Source organism: Ctenocephalides felis, unplaced genomic scaffold (genome assembly GCF_003426905.1).
Source record: "Ctenocephalides felis isolate EL2017-DRISC unplaced genomic scaffold, ASM342690v1 CF-g0.4_SCAFFOLD_01886, whole genome shotgun sequence".
NCBI lineage: Eukaryota > Metazoa > Arthropoda > Insecta > Siphonaptera > Pulicidae > Ctenocephalides > Ctenocephalides felis.
The window spans coordinates 92,232,212-92,251,174 of record NW_020538040.1 but is presented as its reverse complement, the minus strand read 5'-3'; the positions used below and the strand labels follow the sequence as shown (position 1 = coordinate 92,251,174).

Here is an 18,963-nt window from a genome sequence, read left to right as displayed (position 1 = left end):
ATCATAATACTTAAGTATAATCAGCTAGGGATTTTGTTTAATTTTAGAAAAAAAATAAAACTATTTGCAAGTGGCGTTTTGCCGTAAGGCAAGTTGCATGAACTTGCCAAAATGTTTAAGAATTGACTTAATCAATCGAAAATGTAATTTAGATATTTAGATAAAATTTTCAACTGTTTATTTCGAAAATAAAGTTTTCGCTTTCAATTGAATCTAAACATAATTTCCAACTGATATCTCTGACATATTTATGATATCTGTAATTAAATTTTATAGTGCAAAGTTAGTAGCTTATTATTTTAAATATTAATGAATTGATAATGTTTGACTCATCACATCACAAAAGCAACATTTGACACATTACACTAATATTCTTTCAAACTTTGATGAATTTTTAAAATTAAACTACTTGCCGTAGAATCGTAAAATTTTAGTATGTTGTTTAGAATCATGATATCTATTGACATAAAAAGTTTCATAACAAAATTTTTTTTCAACAGTTAATTACGACTGATCTTTGTCCAAAACTAATCATCACGTCTCCCAAATAATATTTTTCGAATAGTTTTTGAATTTTTAAAATCGGTTCAAAATTTTTGGCTGAAACGAGGACTGAATTTTTTTCACTTTTCTGCTAATTACAAAAAAAATGGCTCAATTATATCAAAAATCTAACCGACGCAAGTGCTTATCAAGTTTCATTAAATGATTTTCAAATTTTTATAATCGACTCGACCGTTTTTGAGAAAACGTGGATGAAAGGATCTAATTTTGACAAACAAACGCAAATAACATTACCAATTTTTCCAAACTTTGACGAATTTTCAAAGTTAAATTAGTTATTATAGCGCCGTAATATTTTAGTATGATCTAGCAGACCATGATATCAATCGCCACAAAAAATCATAAAAATCATCAAAAAAATTTTTTCAACAGTTAATTACAAGATAACGTGCCAGCGAATCTTTACCAAAAACTAATCAGTATCTTTCCCAACCAAAACTTTTCTAACGGTTTTTGAATTTTTAAAATCGATTCAGAATTGCGGGCTATAACGTGGACGAAAAATTTTTCACTTTTCTGCGATTTATAAAGAAACGGCTCGGACGATCGTCGCGCAAAACTGATAAACGCTAGTCCTCATTGAGATGCATCGTATGGCTTTTAAATTTTTGAAATTGGTGCAGCCGTTTTTGAGATTCAGAATGGCTTGAAACGTTGAGCAAACATAAAATTAGCGAATCGAATTTTTTGATGAAAACATAAACTTCTCCTTCGGGAAGTTAATAATCTCAGCGATAATGTGATAAACTTACCTATCTGTTGTTTACGATATGGATTTGGTTTAAATACATTGAATTGATTTCATATGTTTGGGAAAGTTTTTCTAATTGAGTCTATTTACTGTTTTTTATTCAAAGGTTCAAGATTTGCTTTAATGGAAGTTAAAGCTCTTGTATTTTACATTCTGGAGTCGTTTGACTTAGAGCCTTGTTATAAAACCCAAATACCGTTAAAGCTGTGCACAACATCTGCAAATCCGACAGCTAAAGGTGGATTCTGGTTAGATTTTAAACTAAGGCAGAAGAAACCCATGAATTAGTGTTATCAACTAGCATTAGTATTTTTTTATATTGTCTGTTAAATTAAATGTGCATATTTTAATAATATTTGTTTTATTTATTTATTGAAGAAAAAAACCATTAGCATTCACAGAATTGTTTATTTGTACCACAGGTCATTTAGAAGTCGACAAAAAAAGATGAATGCAAAACTTTTAGTCGTTTTGGAGCATATTTCTGAAGGTCATATGATAATTTATTCCGTACATTATTACTATATTCCCAACGATAGTTTGATGAATGCCCAAACAGTTAATAGGCAGAAGCCTTCGTTGTGAAACTTCGAATTATATTAAATGAATATTTTTAAATTATATTATTGTAATTCTTTATTATATTAGAATCATTGTGAAGTTTAATAATATATTATATATTATTTTGAATAATTGATTATTACAACAATGAACAGTAAGTGTAACATTTAATGATTATTGTTTGTTGTATCGTTTTTATTTCAATTATGGAAGTCTTGCGTCTCAATAAACATGTGATATGTTTTATACATATTATTGTATAATTATTTGTATCTAATTCGCAAAATTATACAAATAGACATGTTTTTTTATTATTCCGTTGATTTGTATAATTGCGTTGATGTCATTATACTACATTGGAACATGGAATCATAAATATTTTCAAAAGTTAGGAGTGCCACATATCAAACCTTTGCCTTGGCTTGGTAATATGTTGCCTCTTATTACCTACCGAATGTCTACGGCGGATTTCGTAATTAACGCATATAAACAATTTTCAGATCAAAAGTAAGTAATTTTATATACAGTTTTAGTTCAAATATGTAAATTATAGCACATAATAAAACACAAAAAATAATTACTTTTTGTACCTTTAGGTTTTTTGGTGTATTTGCGTTTTTCAGTCCGATCGTTGTCGTGAATGATCTGGAGCTTATTAAACAAATTACTGTAAAAGATTTTGATCATTTTATGGACCATATGCTGCAAGTTGATGGAAACATTGAACCTTTATTTGGAAGAAATTTATTGACACTGAAAGGTCAAAAGTGGCGGAAAATGCGTTCGACTTTGAGTCCAGCGTTTACTGGGAGCAAAATAAAAAAGATGTTCGATCTAATTACTGATTGTGCTGAGAATCTGGTACAGCACTTATATGCTCTTGTAGATAAAGGTAATAAACGATATAACTCAACGACTTCAACAAAATCTTTAAAGACATTCCGATTCCATATTCAGTGTATTGTAAATTGAAACACGTGCTAAATACTGTATATGTTTCCTTTCCATAACCGGATTGAAACAATTATTTGCGGCGTAGTATGTTCCTACTAACTCCTCAATGCAAATTTTTGAAAAATTGTTTATACTAATATTAAAGTCTTATATTTCTGAATTAAATATGTGCGTCAAGTCAATCAAATGAATAGATTAGTGGTGCATGGCATCGTGCCTTTAGGCAAATTGCTGAAACTTCGCGTACCGTAATTAAACATTCGAGGAATAAAAATATACAATGATCAATTAAAATTATTCAATAATCAATTACGATTGTTTTAAATATTTTTAAATAGAATTATTAGAAATTAAAAGTGCTTATTGAATTGGGCGACAAACGTATTTTCGAAACAATTTATGTGTATGTTTACAAGAAATTTGATAGAATATTTTTTAAAATTTGATTCTTTTAGTAATTTTTACTTTTTTTTTCAAAATTTTGAAAATTTCTTAAAAGTTAGATTTTTTTTGGAATATCTGAAGAAAATCGTTTTTTTTTTTTTGAAAATTTCGAAATATCCTAGAATTGTTTAAGAAATATTTTTTTTTAATCATGATATTTCTTGAACGTTTTTAAATTTCAGATTTTTCTCGAAAATTATGAAAAATTTCGGACATTTTTTTTTTTAATTTTCAAAATTAAGAAATTTTTTGTGAACGCATTTTTTTCACACCGTCTACACAAACAATTCTTTTAAAGTTTTGTAACCGCTAAATCTGCCTTTTCCTAAAATTTGAACAGTTCTTCGTTTAGTTTATACAAATAAAATGTTTTTCTGAATTATTCAATTCGGATGCTCCGTTCTCACAAAAAACGGAATGTTTTTCTGAACTGAAACTTTTTGTTTGCCAAAAACTAATCAGCATGTCTCCTTATCAATACGAATCAAATGTTTTTTTAATTATTCAAATCGGTTGATCCGTGTTTCCAAAATCGTCGACGAAAATTTGTATCCGCACGCTCACACACACATACAATTTTTTCAAAAAAATGACAAAATTTTCAGAAGCCTCTGAAACGTAAGAATATATAAAAATGTTTATTTTCGATTTTGTTGCTTTATAAACTTACCTCACGGGAAGTTAATAAAGCATTGAAAACATATATTGACATTATATTCTGATACATATTAATCAAATAACATTTTTAATTAAATTATATGATTGAATATAACCTTGTCACATGTAAAGCTTGTATACTAATAAATATGTAAATATATAATATAATAAGTATCATGTTGGCGGTATCATAAGTATAAGATTCATTCACTGGTAATATCATTTTTCTTATTCATGAAGAAGGTGACATCAAGTTTTTATAGTGATGTTGAAATATCAAATGACCTGGGATAATATGAAATATTAAATAAATAAATTACTATATGTTCGAAGCTTTTAGAAACGTGGTATTTATCATAAGAATCACATGAATCCTATGTTTTTTTATACACATTTCATTAATATTATTTATTATTGAAGTACCTTCCACAAATTATTCCATTTTTTCGTCATTATATGTTAGATCCGACATTGGAAGTTAAGGATTTATTCACGCGGTTTTCCAGCGACGTCATTGCTTCAACTGCTTTTGGCATCAAAGTAGATTCTTTTAAAACTCCAAATAATGAATTTTATTCATTGGCAGAAGAAATATCCAGATTTAATGGAATACAAGCATTAAAGATACTAGGGTATACTTCGTTTCCAAAACTTATGAAGGTAAAGCGTTTGAATTATATTCCTAATACGAGGTTTTAATAATTTGATATATTTATAAAAAAATAGTTTCTTAGCATTAAGATGTTTAGAACACATATTCAAAATTTTTACCGAAACTTGGTGCTTAACACAATGAGAATACGAGATGAAAATAATATACTTAGGCACGATATGATCCATCTTCTTATGCAAATTCGAGAAGGAAAACTAAAACATGATGAAGTTTTTGAAAATAACAACGTCGGACACCCTTCGCAAGAGGAGAATAATAGTGAAAATGGTAATCAATAATTAACAATTGTAACATTCTATATTTAATTAATATTAGTCATGTAACAATTATTATTTTAACAAACATTTCGTAATATATTTACAAACATTCGAAATGTATTTACTAAACATTCGTAATATATTTACAAACATTCGAAATGTATTTACAAAATATTCGTAATCTATTTACAAAATTCGCTGTACGTAAATATTTTGTCAACAACGCACGAGAATACGCGTGACGTCACCAAAGTGAAAGTTTTACGCATACAACGATAAACGAAGGGTCTCGCGTGAAAGCACGATGCAGCATACGCTCTGGCATACACGCGATAAGGACGGAGGATCCTAGGGCGCTCGATGACCTCAGCGCGTTCAAACCAGCACAACGTTAGAGAGAGATGAAAGAGTTGTGTAATTTGCACGAAGCATCCCAAGCCTGTGAGTCAACGCAAGTAAAAGGAAGATAAAAGATAGCTCGATACGACTTTTGCCCTGTGACTCAAGCGAGGGTGTGAGAAAGATAATCATATATACACATTCGACATCACCGAAGGAGAAATTTGTCATAGCCAATTATCGATGACCTCAAGCGAGATGAGTTCATCATAGACCAATGACCGTCTCATCCCCCGAAGATTTTGGCGAGATGAACCGACGACGACCTCCGAAAGGATACGAAGGAACCACCACCCTCGCCAAGAAATCAACCCCACTACAGGAGTAGGAGAAGCTCAATTAGTATATAAGGTCATAGAAAATTAAGAAATTTGTCAAAAGTGTTTAGTCGCGTTTGCCCTAATACCTTAAGGAACTTGTTCTGACTGCATCAGCAAACTTAACAAGTTGGCTTAAGGTATTAGAATTATTTTGTTAAGATTAACAAAAACGGTTGAAAAGTTATTAAGTGTAGATACATTTAATACTTTTCTAGTGATTTTGAATGCAGAAGCATTTAAATAATTTAATACTTTTCTAGTGATTTTGAATGCAGAAGCATTTAAATAATTTTGGACTTAGTGATTTTGAATGCAGAAGCATTTAAATAATTTCGGACTTAGTGAAATTGAATGCAGAAGCATTTAATAACTTTTTTGAACTTTGTGAATTAAATGCGGAGGCATTTAATTAGAAAGCTGTGTAAACTCTTAGTGTAATAAAGTAACTCTGACTTTGTTAATTTTACTCCCTGTGTACGCGTAGCATAGTTTGACTTAGTGACTATATATATTTATATCTGTTCTTTCCGTATTCTGTACCTACACACCCAAAAATAAAGTGACGGTAGTGTTGAAATTTGTGTTCATTCATTGATTCTAACCCTACCCCATTACAAACTGGCGCCCAACGTGGGGCCAGAAACGGAAAAATGGCAGTTACCATGTCAGAAGAGATGTTGCAGCGACTGATCGGAGTGATAAGCACACAAAACACACGGACGGACTTGGTGTCTGGCAGCTTTGCCAGGTGCACGGCCAGGTTCAACGGAACGCGGGTTCCTGAAAAGGTGAAAGATTTCACAACTACCATCGTCTTGTACAAAGACGTGGAAGGCATCTCGGATGAGAATGCGCTAAAGGGGCTACCACTACTTCTCGAGGACACGGCGGCTACGTGGTGGGAAGGTGTGAAGTCGGAGGCCAATACGTTCGACGAGGCGATTCACTTAATAAGGACGTCGTTTGCCCCAAGTAAACCCCCGCACAGCGTCTATATAGATTTTTTTGGCACTCGTCAAGAAAAGAAGGTGAGTACCGACTTATTCGTTTGCCAAAAGAGGGCACTGCTGGCGCAGTTGCCATACGATATCGCGACAGATATACAGCTTGATATGCTTTACGGACTACTGCATATGCGGATCCGTGAACGCATCCCACGGACAACGGTCACTACATTTGATGAACTGCTTCAAAGAGCTCGCGACGTGGAAGCTAACCTTTCCGAGGCAGAACAGGGAGAGAGTAATCCGGCGGGAAGACGAAAAACTTGCTCTTTTTGCGGCCACACTGGACACACGGTCACGGAATGTCGCAAACGCCAAGGGACCAAGCAGACTCCTAAGAAAGAGGAGCCAGAAACTCGCAGCGAAGCGAGAATTTACTGCTATGGATGCGGCAAGGCAGGGGTTATCCGCAGCAAGTGTCCGGTCTGCTCTCCCCCAACAACCGCACAGACAGCAACAACGCAAAGAGTCGGATTCTTCAGCCTGACCACGCAAGAGCCAGGAAAATGCAGCTACTGCAAGAAGAACGGGCACTTAAAAGAAGTCTGCCCTAGACGTCTGGCCTGGGTAAAGAAGCGTGATCTGAAATGGAACCGCCAACCAGGAGGAACTGCGGCTCAAGATCCTTGCTCCAGGCCCGTTATTAAAGCACAAATCCAAGGCGTAATGGGTTACGCACTTGTGGACACCGGCGCAGAAAAGAGCATCGCGGGAGAGACTCTATACAAATTACTGCAGTCAACGAACCATCAATTTGAACCGTCAATGATGACCTATCCTGAGGCAGGCAGACGAGACGAAACCGTACATCCTGCGAACCGACGCAAGCAGCTACGCTCTAGGGGGAGTATTACTACAAGGAGAAGGCGCCGACGAAAGGCCGGTAGAGTATGCAAGTCGCCTATTGACTCCGGCTGAAAGGAATTACAGCACCACGGAACGCGAAGCACTGGCGGTGGTATGGGCCGTTAACAAGTTCCGTGGGTACATCGAAGGGGCCAAGATAACGGTAGCCACCGATCACAGGCCTCTAAAATGGTTAATGACCCTACAATCGCCCAGTGGTCGACTGGCGCGATGGGCATTACTACTGCAGCAGTACAACCTGCAAATTGACTACACCCCGGGAAGGATTAACGTAGTAGCAGACACGTTGTCACGACCGAACATCGAAAATCAAGAAGTAACATCCGCACGGATTGGATTGGTTTCAATCAATTACCCAAGCAGAAGTGCGGCTGAAACAAGACGGGGTCAATTTGAGGACAGTAAATTGCAAGAAATAATCAATGCGTTTGAAACGACCGAAGACCGGCAGGACTACCAAAGGTGGACAGAACGAGGATACCTAATGTATCAAGGGGTATTATACAGGTACAATCCAGACTCTGACGCGGAGGAACCACAGCTGGTAGTCCCGGCACAGGAAGTTAAAGATATTCTGCACGAATACCACAACGCCTCAACTGCAGGACACACTGGTATTGAACGCACAATAGGACGAATCAGCCAAAGGTACTATTGGACAAGCATGCGACGCGACGTGACGGCTCACTTAAAGGATTGCGTGGAGTGCCAGCGGTACAAAGCCACGAATCAGAAGCCGGCGGGATTGATACAGACACCGCCGCTACAACAAAGGTTTGAAGTCATCGCCATAGACCTATTTGGACCTCTACCAGCGTCGGAAGAAGACCTGAAATGGATATTCATCGTCGAAGACCCAACGACCAGATGGGTGGAGCTCTTCGCACTGAAAAATGCAACAGCTCAAGAATGTGCGAAAACACTAGTGGATGAAGTTTTCTTGCGGTTCGGGTTCCCAAGAAGGCTTATCAGTGACAACGGATCTCAGTTTGTGAGTGCAGTCATGCAGCATACGACGCACTGCCTAGGGATCAAACAGCACCTTATTCCGGTGTACCACCCACAAGCCAATCCAGTGGAGAGACGCAACCGCGATCTAAAACCTCAACTAGCCATCTTAGTGGGTGAGAAACACACGACTTGGCCAGGGAAGTTACCTGCGATAAGATTCGCGATGAACTCAGCCATATGCAAGAGTACGGGGTATACCCCGGCATACTTAAATCTGGCGCGCGAACTTCGAACAACAGACGATGTCTACAGAGATCTCAGGGCGATCATCGAGAAAGAAAACCCCATACCAGACATCACACCGTATCTACTTAAGATGGCTGACACTTTCAAACAGGTACGAGAGACCCAAGAAAAGCAGCAAGATATGAGAAAGAAATATGCGGACAAAGAACGGCGGTCTGGTCAAGCATACAGTCCAGGAGACAGAGTATGGGTAGCCACGCATACACTGAGCAACGCGAAGAGAGGTTTCACGTCAAAACTCGCTCCACGACGCGACGGACCGTATATCATATTACAACAGAGAGGACCTACCAGCTATGAAGTAGGACGCCCTGATAATACAGACGAAATCATAGGCACATTCCACACATCTGCCCTATCACCTTTCTTAGGTAATGAAAACATCATACCTGTGATTCCGATAAGAAAGCGCGGTCGACCCAAGAAGAGGACTACGACCCAATAGAATGTTTTATGTATGGACTCTCCGCCGAGACGACTGTAGGTCCATAGGGGGAGTCTGTAACATTCTATATTTAATTAATATTAGTCATGTAACAATTATTATTTTAACAAACATTTCGTAATATATTTACAAACATTCGAAATGTATTTACTAAACATTCGTAATATATTTACAAACATTCGAAATGTATTTACAAAATATTCGTAATCTATTTACAAAATTCGCTGTACGTAAATATTTTGTCAACAACGCACGAGAATACGCGTGACGTCACCAAAGTGAAAGTTTTACGCATACAACGATAAACGAAGGGTCTCGCGTGAAAGCACGATGCAGCATACGCTCTGGCATACACGCGATAAGGACGGAGGATCCTAGGGCGCTCGATGACCTCAGCGCGTTCAAACCAGCACAACGTTAGAGAGAGATGAAAGAGTTGTGTAATTTGCACGAAGCATCCCAAGCCTGTGAGTCAACGCAAGTAAAAGGAAGATAAAAGATAGCTCGATACGACTTTTGCCCTGTGACTCAAGCGAGGGTGTGAGAAAGATAATCATATATACACATTCGACATCACCGAAGGAGAAATTTGTCATAGCCAATTATCGATGACCTCAAGCGAGATGAGTTCATCATAGACCAATGACCGTCTCATCCCCCGAAGATTTTGGCGAGATGAACCGACGACGACCTCCGAAAGGATACGAAGGAACCACCACCCTCGCCAAGAAATCAACCCCACTACAGGAGTAGGAGAAGCTCAATTAGTATATAAGGTCATAGAAAATTAAGAAATTTGTCAAAAGTGTTTAGTCGCGTTTGCCCTAATACCTTAAGGAACTTGTTCTGACTGCATCAGCAAACTTAACAAGTTGGCTTAAGGTATTAGAATTATTTTGTTAAGATTAACAAAAACGGTTGAAAAGTTATTAAGTGTAGATACATTTAATACTTTTCTAGTGATTTTGAATGCAGAAGCATTTAAATAATTTAATACTTTTCTAGTGATTTTGAATGCAGAAGCATTTAAATAATTTTGGACTTAGTGATTTTGAATGCAGAAGCATTTAAATAATTTCGGACTTAGTGAAATTGAATGCAGAAGCATTTAATAACTTTTTTGAACTTTGTGAATTAAATGCGGAGGCATTTAATTAGAAAGCTGTGTAAACTCTTAGTGTAATAAAGTAACTCTGACTTTGTTAATTTTACTCCCTGTGTACGCGTAGCATAGTTTGACTTAGTGACTATATATATTTATATCTGTTCTTTCCGTATTCTGTACCTACACACCCAAAAATAAAGTGACGGTAGTGTTGAAATTTGTGTTCATTCATTGATTCTAACCCTACCCCATTACACAATGAAGTATAACAAACTTGATATTTATTTAATTAAATGTAAGTTAAATGTTATTGTATTTATATAGCTTGGGAAAGTGACGACTTTGCCGCACAGGTTGTTATTTTTCTCCTTGCCGGTTTTGACACAACTTCTTTGTTATTGTGTTTTGCTTGCCATGAACTCGCAGTAAATCTCGATGTCCAAAAACGGTTGCAAAGAGAAATCGATGAAGTCAAAGCTCAGAATACAAAAATTACTTACGATGTGATACATAATATGAAATATTTGGATATGATCATTTCAGGTAGACTATTTACTTTTCTGTTATTTTTTATAAGCGCTTTATACTTATAAATTTTATGATTTGATATATTTATTTTTGAGAAGAAACTCTCAGATGTTGGCCACCTGGTATATTTCTGGATAGAATGTGTGTCAAACCATACACTCTCACCGATAGTAGTAATAAAATAAAAATTCAGGTATGCATTTCTTTCTGGTGCTTTCTAATATCAGAGATAGTTTATAGCCTTTTATTTTAGTTGAAACCTGGAGATGCTGTATGGATACCAATATCAGGAATACATAAGAATCCAGATTATTTTACGAATGCGGACAAGTTTGATCCAGAGAGATTTTCGGATTCAAACAGAATAAAAATGCAGCCGTTCACTTATACTCCATTTGGAATTGGGCCGAGAGGCTGCATAGGTAGGTGTTAAGATCCCACATATTTGCAAAGATATTTGCAAATAAATAAATATATATATATATATATATATATATATATATATATATATATTTATATATACATTAGGGCGGGTCGATTTGTATGGGTAAAAAACAGTCACATAGGCACATATGATTTTCGTATACTAGGGATCAAAATAATATACTTTGCCAATGAAATGAATTCTGATGTCCCGTGCATTCACCCAAAGATGTTTTGGCTCATTTAAAGCGCCTCAATAATGTCCAAATGTATGACCGACCCCCAGTAACTTTGGAAGGCCGATCTACCCATGCCCATGGTTCACCCCCTGGGACCTCCCTTTAGAGGTCCTCCATACAAAAGTTGCATTTTGGGTACTTCAACATGACAAAAATCTGCGATTTATTTTTATTATAAGATTTATCTAATCATAAGATAAGTAAATAAAACTATGTAAAACTCATAAACTATTGTTTAAAGTCTTTTTTAGTTTCAAGTCTGGAAAAGTTTGCACGGCCGTCTAATATCGTCGCCGTAACAGCCTCTAGCTAGCATAGAAGCCATTCTGAATCGAATGAGACCAAATTTAGAAAAAGTATGTGTGTGTGCGTGTGTTTTCTCAAAAACGGCTGGACCGAATTTTGACAACCTGAAAATTTTGCCGCTCTCTATTCGTACCGCCCTAGGCCCGGCTTTCACGGACCTATGGGTTAATCCAGCACTGTTTGTACGATGGGAAAATTGAAGGGGTGGACAACCCTTGATATTTTTATTAAGTAAAATTCATGATTTATCATAAGGTCATGACAATATGAGTTAAAATTCAGTAAAAAAAATAAACACTTCTTTCCTGAAACCGTGGTGAAAAATTACTCGTTTACTAAAATGGCTATTATGAAATAGAGTTTTGTGAAAGGCTGGTAAAAATTTAGAGTTGTATGCATCTTTTAATTTTGCATTATAAAAATTGAAATTTAAAAAAATCATTCCAAAATTTGAAAAAAGTTAGGGGTAAACAACCCTTGATAAAACTAGTTTTTTAAAGTAAAGAAAGTTTCAGATATTTTTCAATTTCAAATTATAAGAAAATTAAGATAAAGAAAATCGGTCCCGAAATTTGAAAAAAATGTTAGGGGTGAACAACCTTTGATAAAAATAAATAAAGTATTTTGAAGTAAAAATAGTAGTATGTGTAAAGAATTTTTCAATTCCACATTAAAATAAATAAAATTGGTACCAAAATTGAAAAAAATGTTAGGGATATACAACCATCGATAAAAATAAATGTTTTTTTAAGTAAAATTTAAGCTAAAATTGTGCACAAAATATTCAAGAAAAAAGTTACTTCATGCCAAATAACTTGAATATGATTTTAAATCGCAAATACTATTCAAGAATACAATAATAAACAGTTGTTTTAAATGATTTTTTTTTATTCAATAAGAGCCTTATTGTTTTATTTTATTTTTCATATCTAATATTTTTTTATTAATATGTTATATTTTATTTTGCTTTTGAGTCTTTTAAAAAATTCTATTTAATTTTCTTTATAATTAACTTGAATATAGCTTTTATAATTTTAGTGAAATTGAAAATGAAAGATTGAAAATAATGATGTGAGTAGCTATTTTAGCACATCTTTGAAATTTTGTGTTTAGTCGTTTTCTCATTCATAACGCTTTATTCTAAATAAGCATATTCGATGTATATATAATTTTCAAATTCGAGGCTTAGTTGTATTTTTATTGTCAATTAATGGCAAAAATTTATCCGACAAAAGATCGGAATCCGGAACAAAATTTGTTTTACGAAAAACCCACAAGAAATCCGGGACTGTTCCGGGCAAACAGGGAAACCTATGGTAACCCTACTAAAATTTCTATGAAAATAATAGGGATTGGTGCTAAAAAAGTAAAAATTTAAGTTTATCTATATTTTTTAATTCCACATTACAAAAAAATAAAATACTTATGTCAAAAAAAGGATAACTTTCATTACTTAGATAGTTACCGTTTATCAGACTTACTAAATAATACGCATATGAAATTTAGTAAGAATTGGTAAAGCCGTTTCGGAGGACTATGGAGACAAACATTGTGACTCGGAAATTTTATGTATAAGATATATATTGCCCGAAAAATAGATACTTCTGTGTGCCTTCCATAGTCCAGTCATTTTAGTAAGTTAACTTCGGAATTCGAGATACCCAGCTGTAAGTCTGTAAATACTTGATGTATATTGACACCCTAAAGGTTGCCAAAAAACCTACATATGGTATTGACACCCTACCATATGTAGGTTTTGAGACAACTTTAGGGTGTCAATATACAAAAGTATTTACAGACTTACAGCTGGGTACCTCGAATTCTGAGATTCTTAGCTAATTTAAGCTTAAATGACAGGTCTACCGGATTACGTACATGCCACGTGCGAAAGTGGCGGCGCTACGTAACCATTATTACGTCTTGTGGTTTACTGGGGTACTACTACCGGCGTAGATTACTTTTACCTGAAGATGATATATATGGAGAAAAAAACTTTATTGAAAATTTCGCTGGCACTAAATTGGCTTTGGGAAAATGATTTTTTTAAAAAAAGTTTATTTATATGGCCCATAGAAACACAATTGTAAAGTATCCCAATTTGACCCTCCTTATACATATTACTTATATAACCGTGATTTTTACATGAAGTTTAATTAGTAATATTTGGATACCATGGTTTGTCATCAGTGTAATTACACTGATGAGATGAGATTAGTATTATAATTTAAATTATATTATAATGAAACTTGAATATGAGATTTTAACTATTTTCTCATTTTTATTTTGCTGCTTATTGTTTGTAAAAAAACAGATTGCAGAATAAAGTAAAATAAAAAGAAAGATATGTGTAGCGACTCTCTAATTGACCACCATAGGAATGGCAACCAATGATATCATGGCCAATGGAAAACGTCCAGGTTGTTAAGGTTAGAGTATAAAACTCAGACCCATTATTGAATAATATTCATTTTCCACTTATCACTTGTATTGTAACAATATTACATGTAGTGTAAATATATAAATAAATATATTGTTATCAAACTATGTTTACCTAAATGTGAAACGTCGTTCAACGTTAAATATAGATAATTGCGGTGCTTATTATTATAACTGACAACAGCATGAATGACACACTTATTTAATTTCTATTTGCAGGTTCAAGGTTTGCACTTCTGGTAGCTAAAATACTTGTATTTTATGTCTTAGAAGCATTCGACTTAAAAGCTTCTTCTAAGACTCAGGTGCCTATCAAATTGAGCAAAGCTTATCTCACTCCAACAGCTGAACATGGGTTTTGGCTAGACTTTAAACCAAGAAAAGTATCTCACCGGTAAGATTGACCTTGACAATGCGCATTTACAATTAAAAGCAATTACATTATCTTGTAATTGTGTTCATTGATTTCTCAGTTATATTAGTCTAATAAACTGTACATTTTGTTGTAGCCTGTATATATACTCGTATATATATATATATATATATATATATATATATATATATATATATATATATATACATACATGCTGTAGGTTAGATAGCAACTATTTTTAGACATTAAGTGAAATAATATAACAACTTTAAATAAAATATTTTTTATTTTATATTGTACAAATGATTTTCTAATTTAATATTTTTATGCACACTTATTTTTCTTAACCTTTTCTGTATTATGTGCTATAATACATAAGTTTTCTGGTGTAAGATCTGTAGAAACATAATAAGTAAATTTACAAGTATAACCCTCTTCTTCCAAATATTTTTTTCGTCCAAAATCTATTATATGCTTAGTTTTTCTTCCAATCAGCTCTCGTTCTTTCTGAGTCATTCCAAACCTATTTCGTCTGCAACAAAAAAACGTGACCATTACATGTAAACAAATAATTAAACTTTTACTGTTGCTCTTATGCAAATGCAAATACAAAAAATTTCTAAGTAATATAAATCCGCAAACCTTGATGCTTCATAGAACATCAAAAATTTGTTAAAAATTAAATTAAACTTTCCTTAGATATTAATCATTTAAAAATATTATCAACTCCTTAAGAGGCTTATTAGATTTAATAAATTTAACTACAAAATAGCTATTAGCATCCAAATTCCATACTTTGTGTTCGATTGTGACGATGAACATTTATTAGTATTAGCTCCGTCGACACAATTATCAATATATTCTTCAACATGATTTTTACTTTCATTAGAAGTTTTCAATCTTCTCTCTCTACTTTGTCCAGATCCACATGTAGCCCAACTTGATATTGCGCACATGATATCAAATTCTTTCTTTCCAATACCTACAAACTGCAAACATCTTTATTATATTTGATCAAATGATTAACTTAACATATCGTTTGTATACCTCCATCCATTTTCTACCAGTATACGTAAGCCAAGTACATCTGTGGTGACAACAAAATGCTAATACAATTCCCGACAAAGAAACTTGATCATGTCGGGTCATGCATCGAAAACAAAGATCTGAAATGAAATAATGAAAATAAAATTCATAAAATATAAGTACAGTCATTCATATGTTATTACCATTAAAAGATTTATAAAAATTATTAGTAATGTTTGCATATGCACTTAAAAATATATATAAAGCTGAATGATTTTTGAAATCAATTTTAGGGATTGAATAACCAATTCCCATATTAATGATGATAAGAAGCAATGAATAAAAATCAAATAGAGAGTAGCACAAATATTATTGAAAATTAGAGTATACCAGTAGCAGCTCCGCATAAATGCTTTCCAATTGCAATTACATTTTCAGCTTTAGATATATAATCAATTTCATCTAAAACCAAATCCGATATATCTGCTCTTATTCTATGAACTCGATTTTTCATATCTTCAAGTTTATTATCTTGCTTGTGTCTATGACTTGCTTTATCTATCAATAGAACATCTGTTTCTTCAATGTTTTGAATTATTTTTGCTATCCAATAAGTCATTTGACCTTTTCCACCACCAAATTCAATGAAGCACGTTTTTGGAACAAGAAAGTTTTCACTCTACAATTGTTTTAAATGTTTTATATAAATATTTCAACTAAAATATATATGTATGGAACTCACTTCAAGCACCCCAGCAAGTGCAGACGTTTGGATTAAATGCCTTCGTTTATTATCCCCATATATCTCATTATTACATTCACTTTCTAGATATTTATGTTTGTAATTACAATATTTTATATCCTCAGCAAAACATTCTAAAAATATTACAATATTCTCTTCAATATATGATATATGCTATCAAAATTTTAAAAACAGCAATCAAATTCAAAATGTGTTCCATCTCTTACAAAATAGAAAACTATTAATATATACGTCTAAGAGATTATATAAATAATTATAGAGCAGACTATTAATAATTATATTAGCAGACTAAAAAACAAAAGAAATGAACACAATGTTGATTTACAACAAGTTATGCATACACAATTGACCATGCAATTAAAATTTGATTAAGCATACGTGTGCTGTGGTATAAGATGAGTAATATGAGGGTAATGATCAACTACCTGTGTAAAGTTTATTAATTTTATCAACAACTTCTAATATTTCATCTGTGTCAATATCCGATAACTCTATTCGATTCACATCTTGTTGAGAAACTGGATCATAGCCTAAATTTACTCCTTTATTTATGTATTTGGGTAAAAAGGTCTCTCTTGCATTGCATATTTTTAAGTGTTTCGATAATTTACTCTTATAACAAGAACTACAACATAATGTGAAAAAATTATTCTTTTATCTAATGCTAATAGAGAGTAATGTGAACTGGTGAGCATTTTATATAAAGCATTTGTTTATATATATATATATATATATATATATATATATATATATATATATATATGGGTGTGTGTTGATAAAACAAAAAACAGTTAATCTGCATCCATTGAGATAATAATATAAATAAAATTGAAATGTTTTTTTAAAGTAAATTTAATAGCCCCATACATTTCGAGTCCCAATTTAGTAAATCTAACATAAAAATATTTAATGTAAAAATGAAACTGGAAAACCATTACATTCCATTTTTGTATTTTTGTTTCCAAATAGGAAGATTCAAATTGGAACTCAAAAAATATGGGCTTATTAAATTTATTTCAAGAAATACATTTTAGTTTTCCTTTTATTATATCATCTGGATGAATGACTGTTAAAAAGTTTGTTTTATCAACATATTTATTACCATCTGAACAGTTATTATATATATATAACATGATTATTATTCTACAGCAGAAGAAAACAAAAATCATTAATTAATTAATTATGAAATCAAATTAATGTTGAAGTGTGTAATAAACATATTAATCTCTATTATATAGATAATACCGTTGATGAATACTAAAAATCTGGCACCTGATATTTACTGGAAGTATTTTAGCAAAAATTATGTGAATTAAATTAAGTGAAGTTTATAGATTTTCTTTGCATTTAACCTTGGATGCAATACGATAAATTTGTATTATTAATTTTTATATGCAATTTTAAATCATTCAAGGCTTCTAATATAGAAAGTAATTTCTTACATATACATTTTAGCTTAATAAATTTGCAAATTATAATATAAATGGTATTGCATTTAGCAAAGTGATATTTATATATTTAACATATGCAAAGTTATCTTTATTATACTTTTATGCCCATTTTATTTAAAAAATCTTTGTTTAAGAAATATGAAATATATTGTTCTGATAATCCTAGAATTTTGTTTCAATAGAACAGATTCACTTAAATAATGAATATTAAATTACTAATATTTTGCACTAGTTTCGTGATATTTTCAGATCTATTGTATGGCGATTTTACTAATTTTAGATTAGATAAAGTTTCTAATGCTAATTTTCATAGATTTACTATGTTTCTTATTCTATTAGGGTTTTGCTCAATACTCAAACCATGTTATAGCATACTCGGGCTTTAAAAGTACTGTCTCATGAAGGGGATGATCTCAACTCTTAAACCGAGTTAGACCGATTACCTGTATTAAACTTTTCTTCTATTAAAACATTACAAAAAAAATGCATATAGAAATTTATAAAAAAATGTGGTGTTTAAGCTTCAGAAAAGCAAACCAGTCCACAACATTTAAACATTCAAAAATGCTCACCAATTCTAAATAATTAATTTATTAACTGGGTAGGATCCAATGGGCAGGGAACTCGAAGATATTCATCAGAATTATCATTTGTATGTGGAATATTTGATGGTAGATGTTCACCACAATAATTATATCCAGCTTTAAGTGTCATACGACAATATCGTTTTTTTCGTACAACGAAATATTGGCAGTGGTTACCCCCAAAAGTTGTGGGCGATTGATCGGTTGCTGACGATAGTGATGACTCCATTCTGTAAAATGCGAAGAAGCAGTACTTAGTTATAGTCATAGATTTTGGTTATAGGTTATGGTAATATCAATACCTCGAAAAAAATTTTTTTACATACTCGATCAAAAGAAACGTTTTTGTTGAACGCGAATTACTTATTGCATTATTATCTATTTATTTATTATTATCTTTGTTATCTACATATACTGTCAAAAAAAGTTCAACAAAATTGACACTTCACTAGTGAAGGGCATATGCCTAGACAATATATTAATATAGATGTTCCTCTCTCGGGATATTTTCGTTCAAAGATCTAGAGATTTTAACGGCCGTAAAGTCGCTGTGGCACTCAAATCGCATGTCGCATC

General features: G+C 32.9%; 1 protein-coding gene across 1 annotated transcript; it reads right to left on the bottom strand.

Moving 5' to 3' along the window:
- Nucleotides 1–14,887: 14,887 nt before the first annotated feature.
- Nucleotides 14,888–18,807, bottom strand: LOC113375529 (tRNA:m(4)X modification enzyme TRM13 homolog). The gene is made up of 8 exons (XM_026615462.1): nt 18,690–18,807; nt 18,402–18,617; nt 16,778–16,977; nt 16,332–16,465; nt 15,980–16,268; nt 15,611–15,729; nt 15,359–15,552; nt 14,888–15,095 (listed from the first exon to the last, which is right to left on the bottom strand). Exons 2-8 carry the CDS (start codon nt 18,614–18,616, stop codon nt 14,888–14,890), a joined length of 1,359 nt encoding a protein of 452 aa, XP_026471247.1. The 5' UTR covers nt 18,617; nt 18,690–18,807.
- Nucleotides 18,808–18,963: the final 156 nt, after the last annotated feature.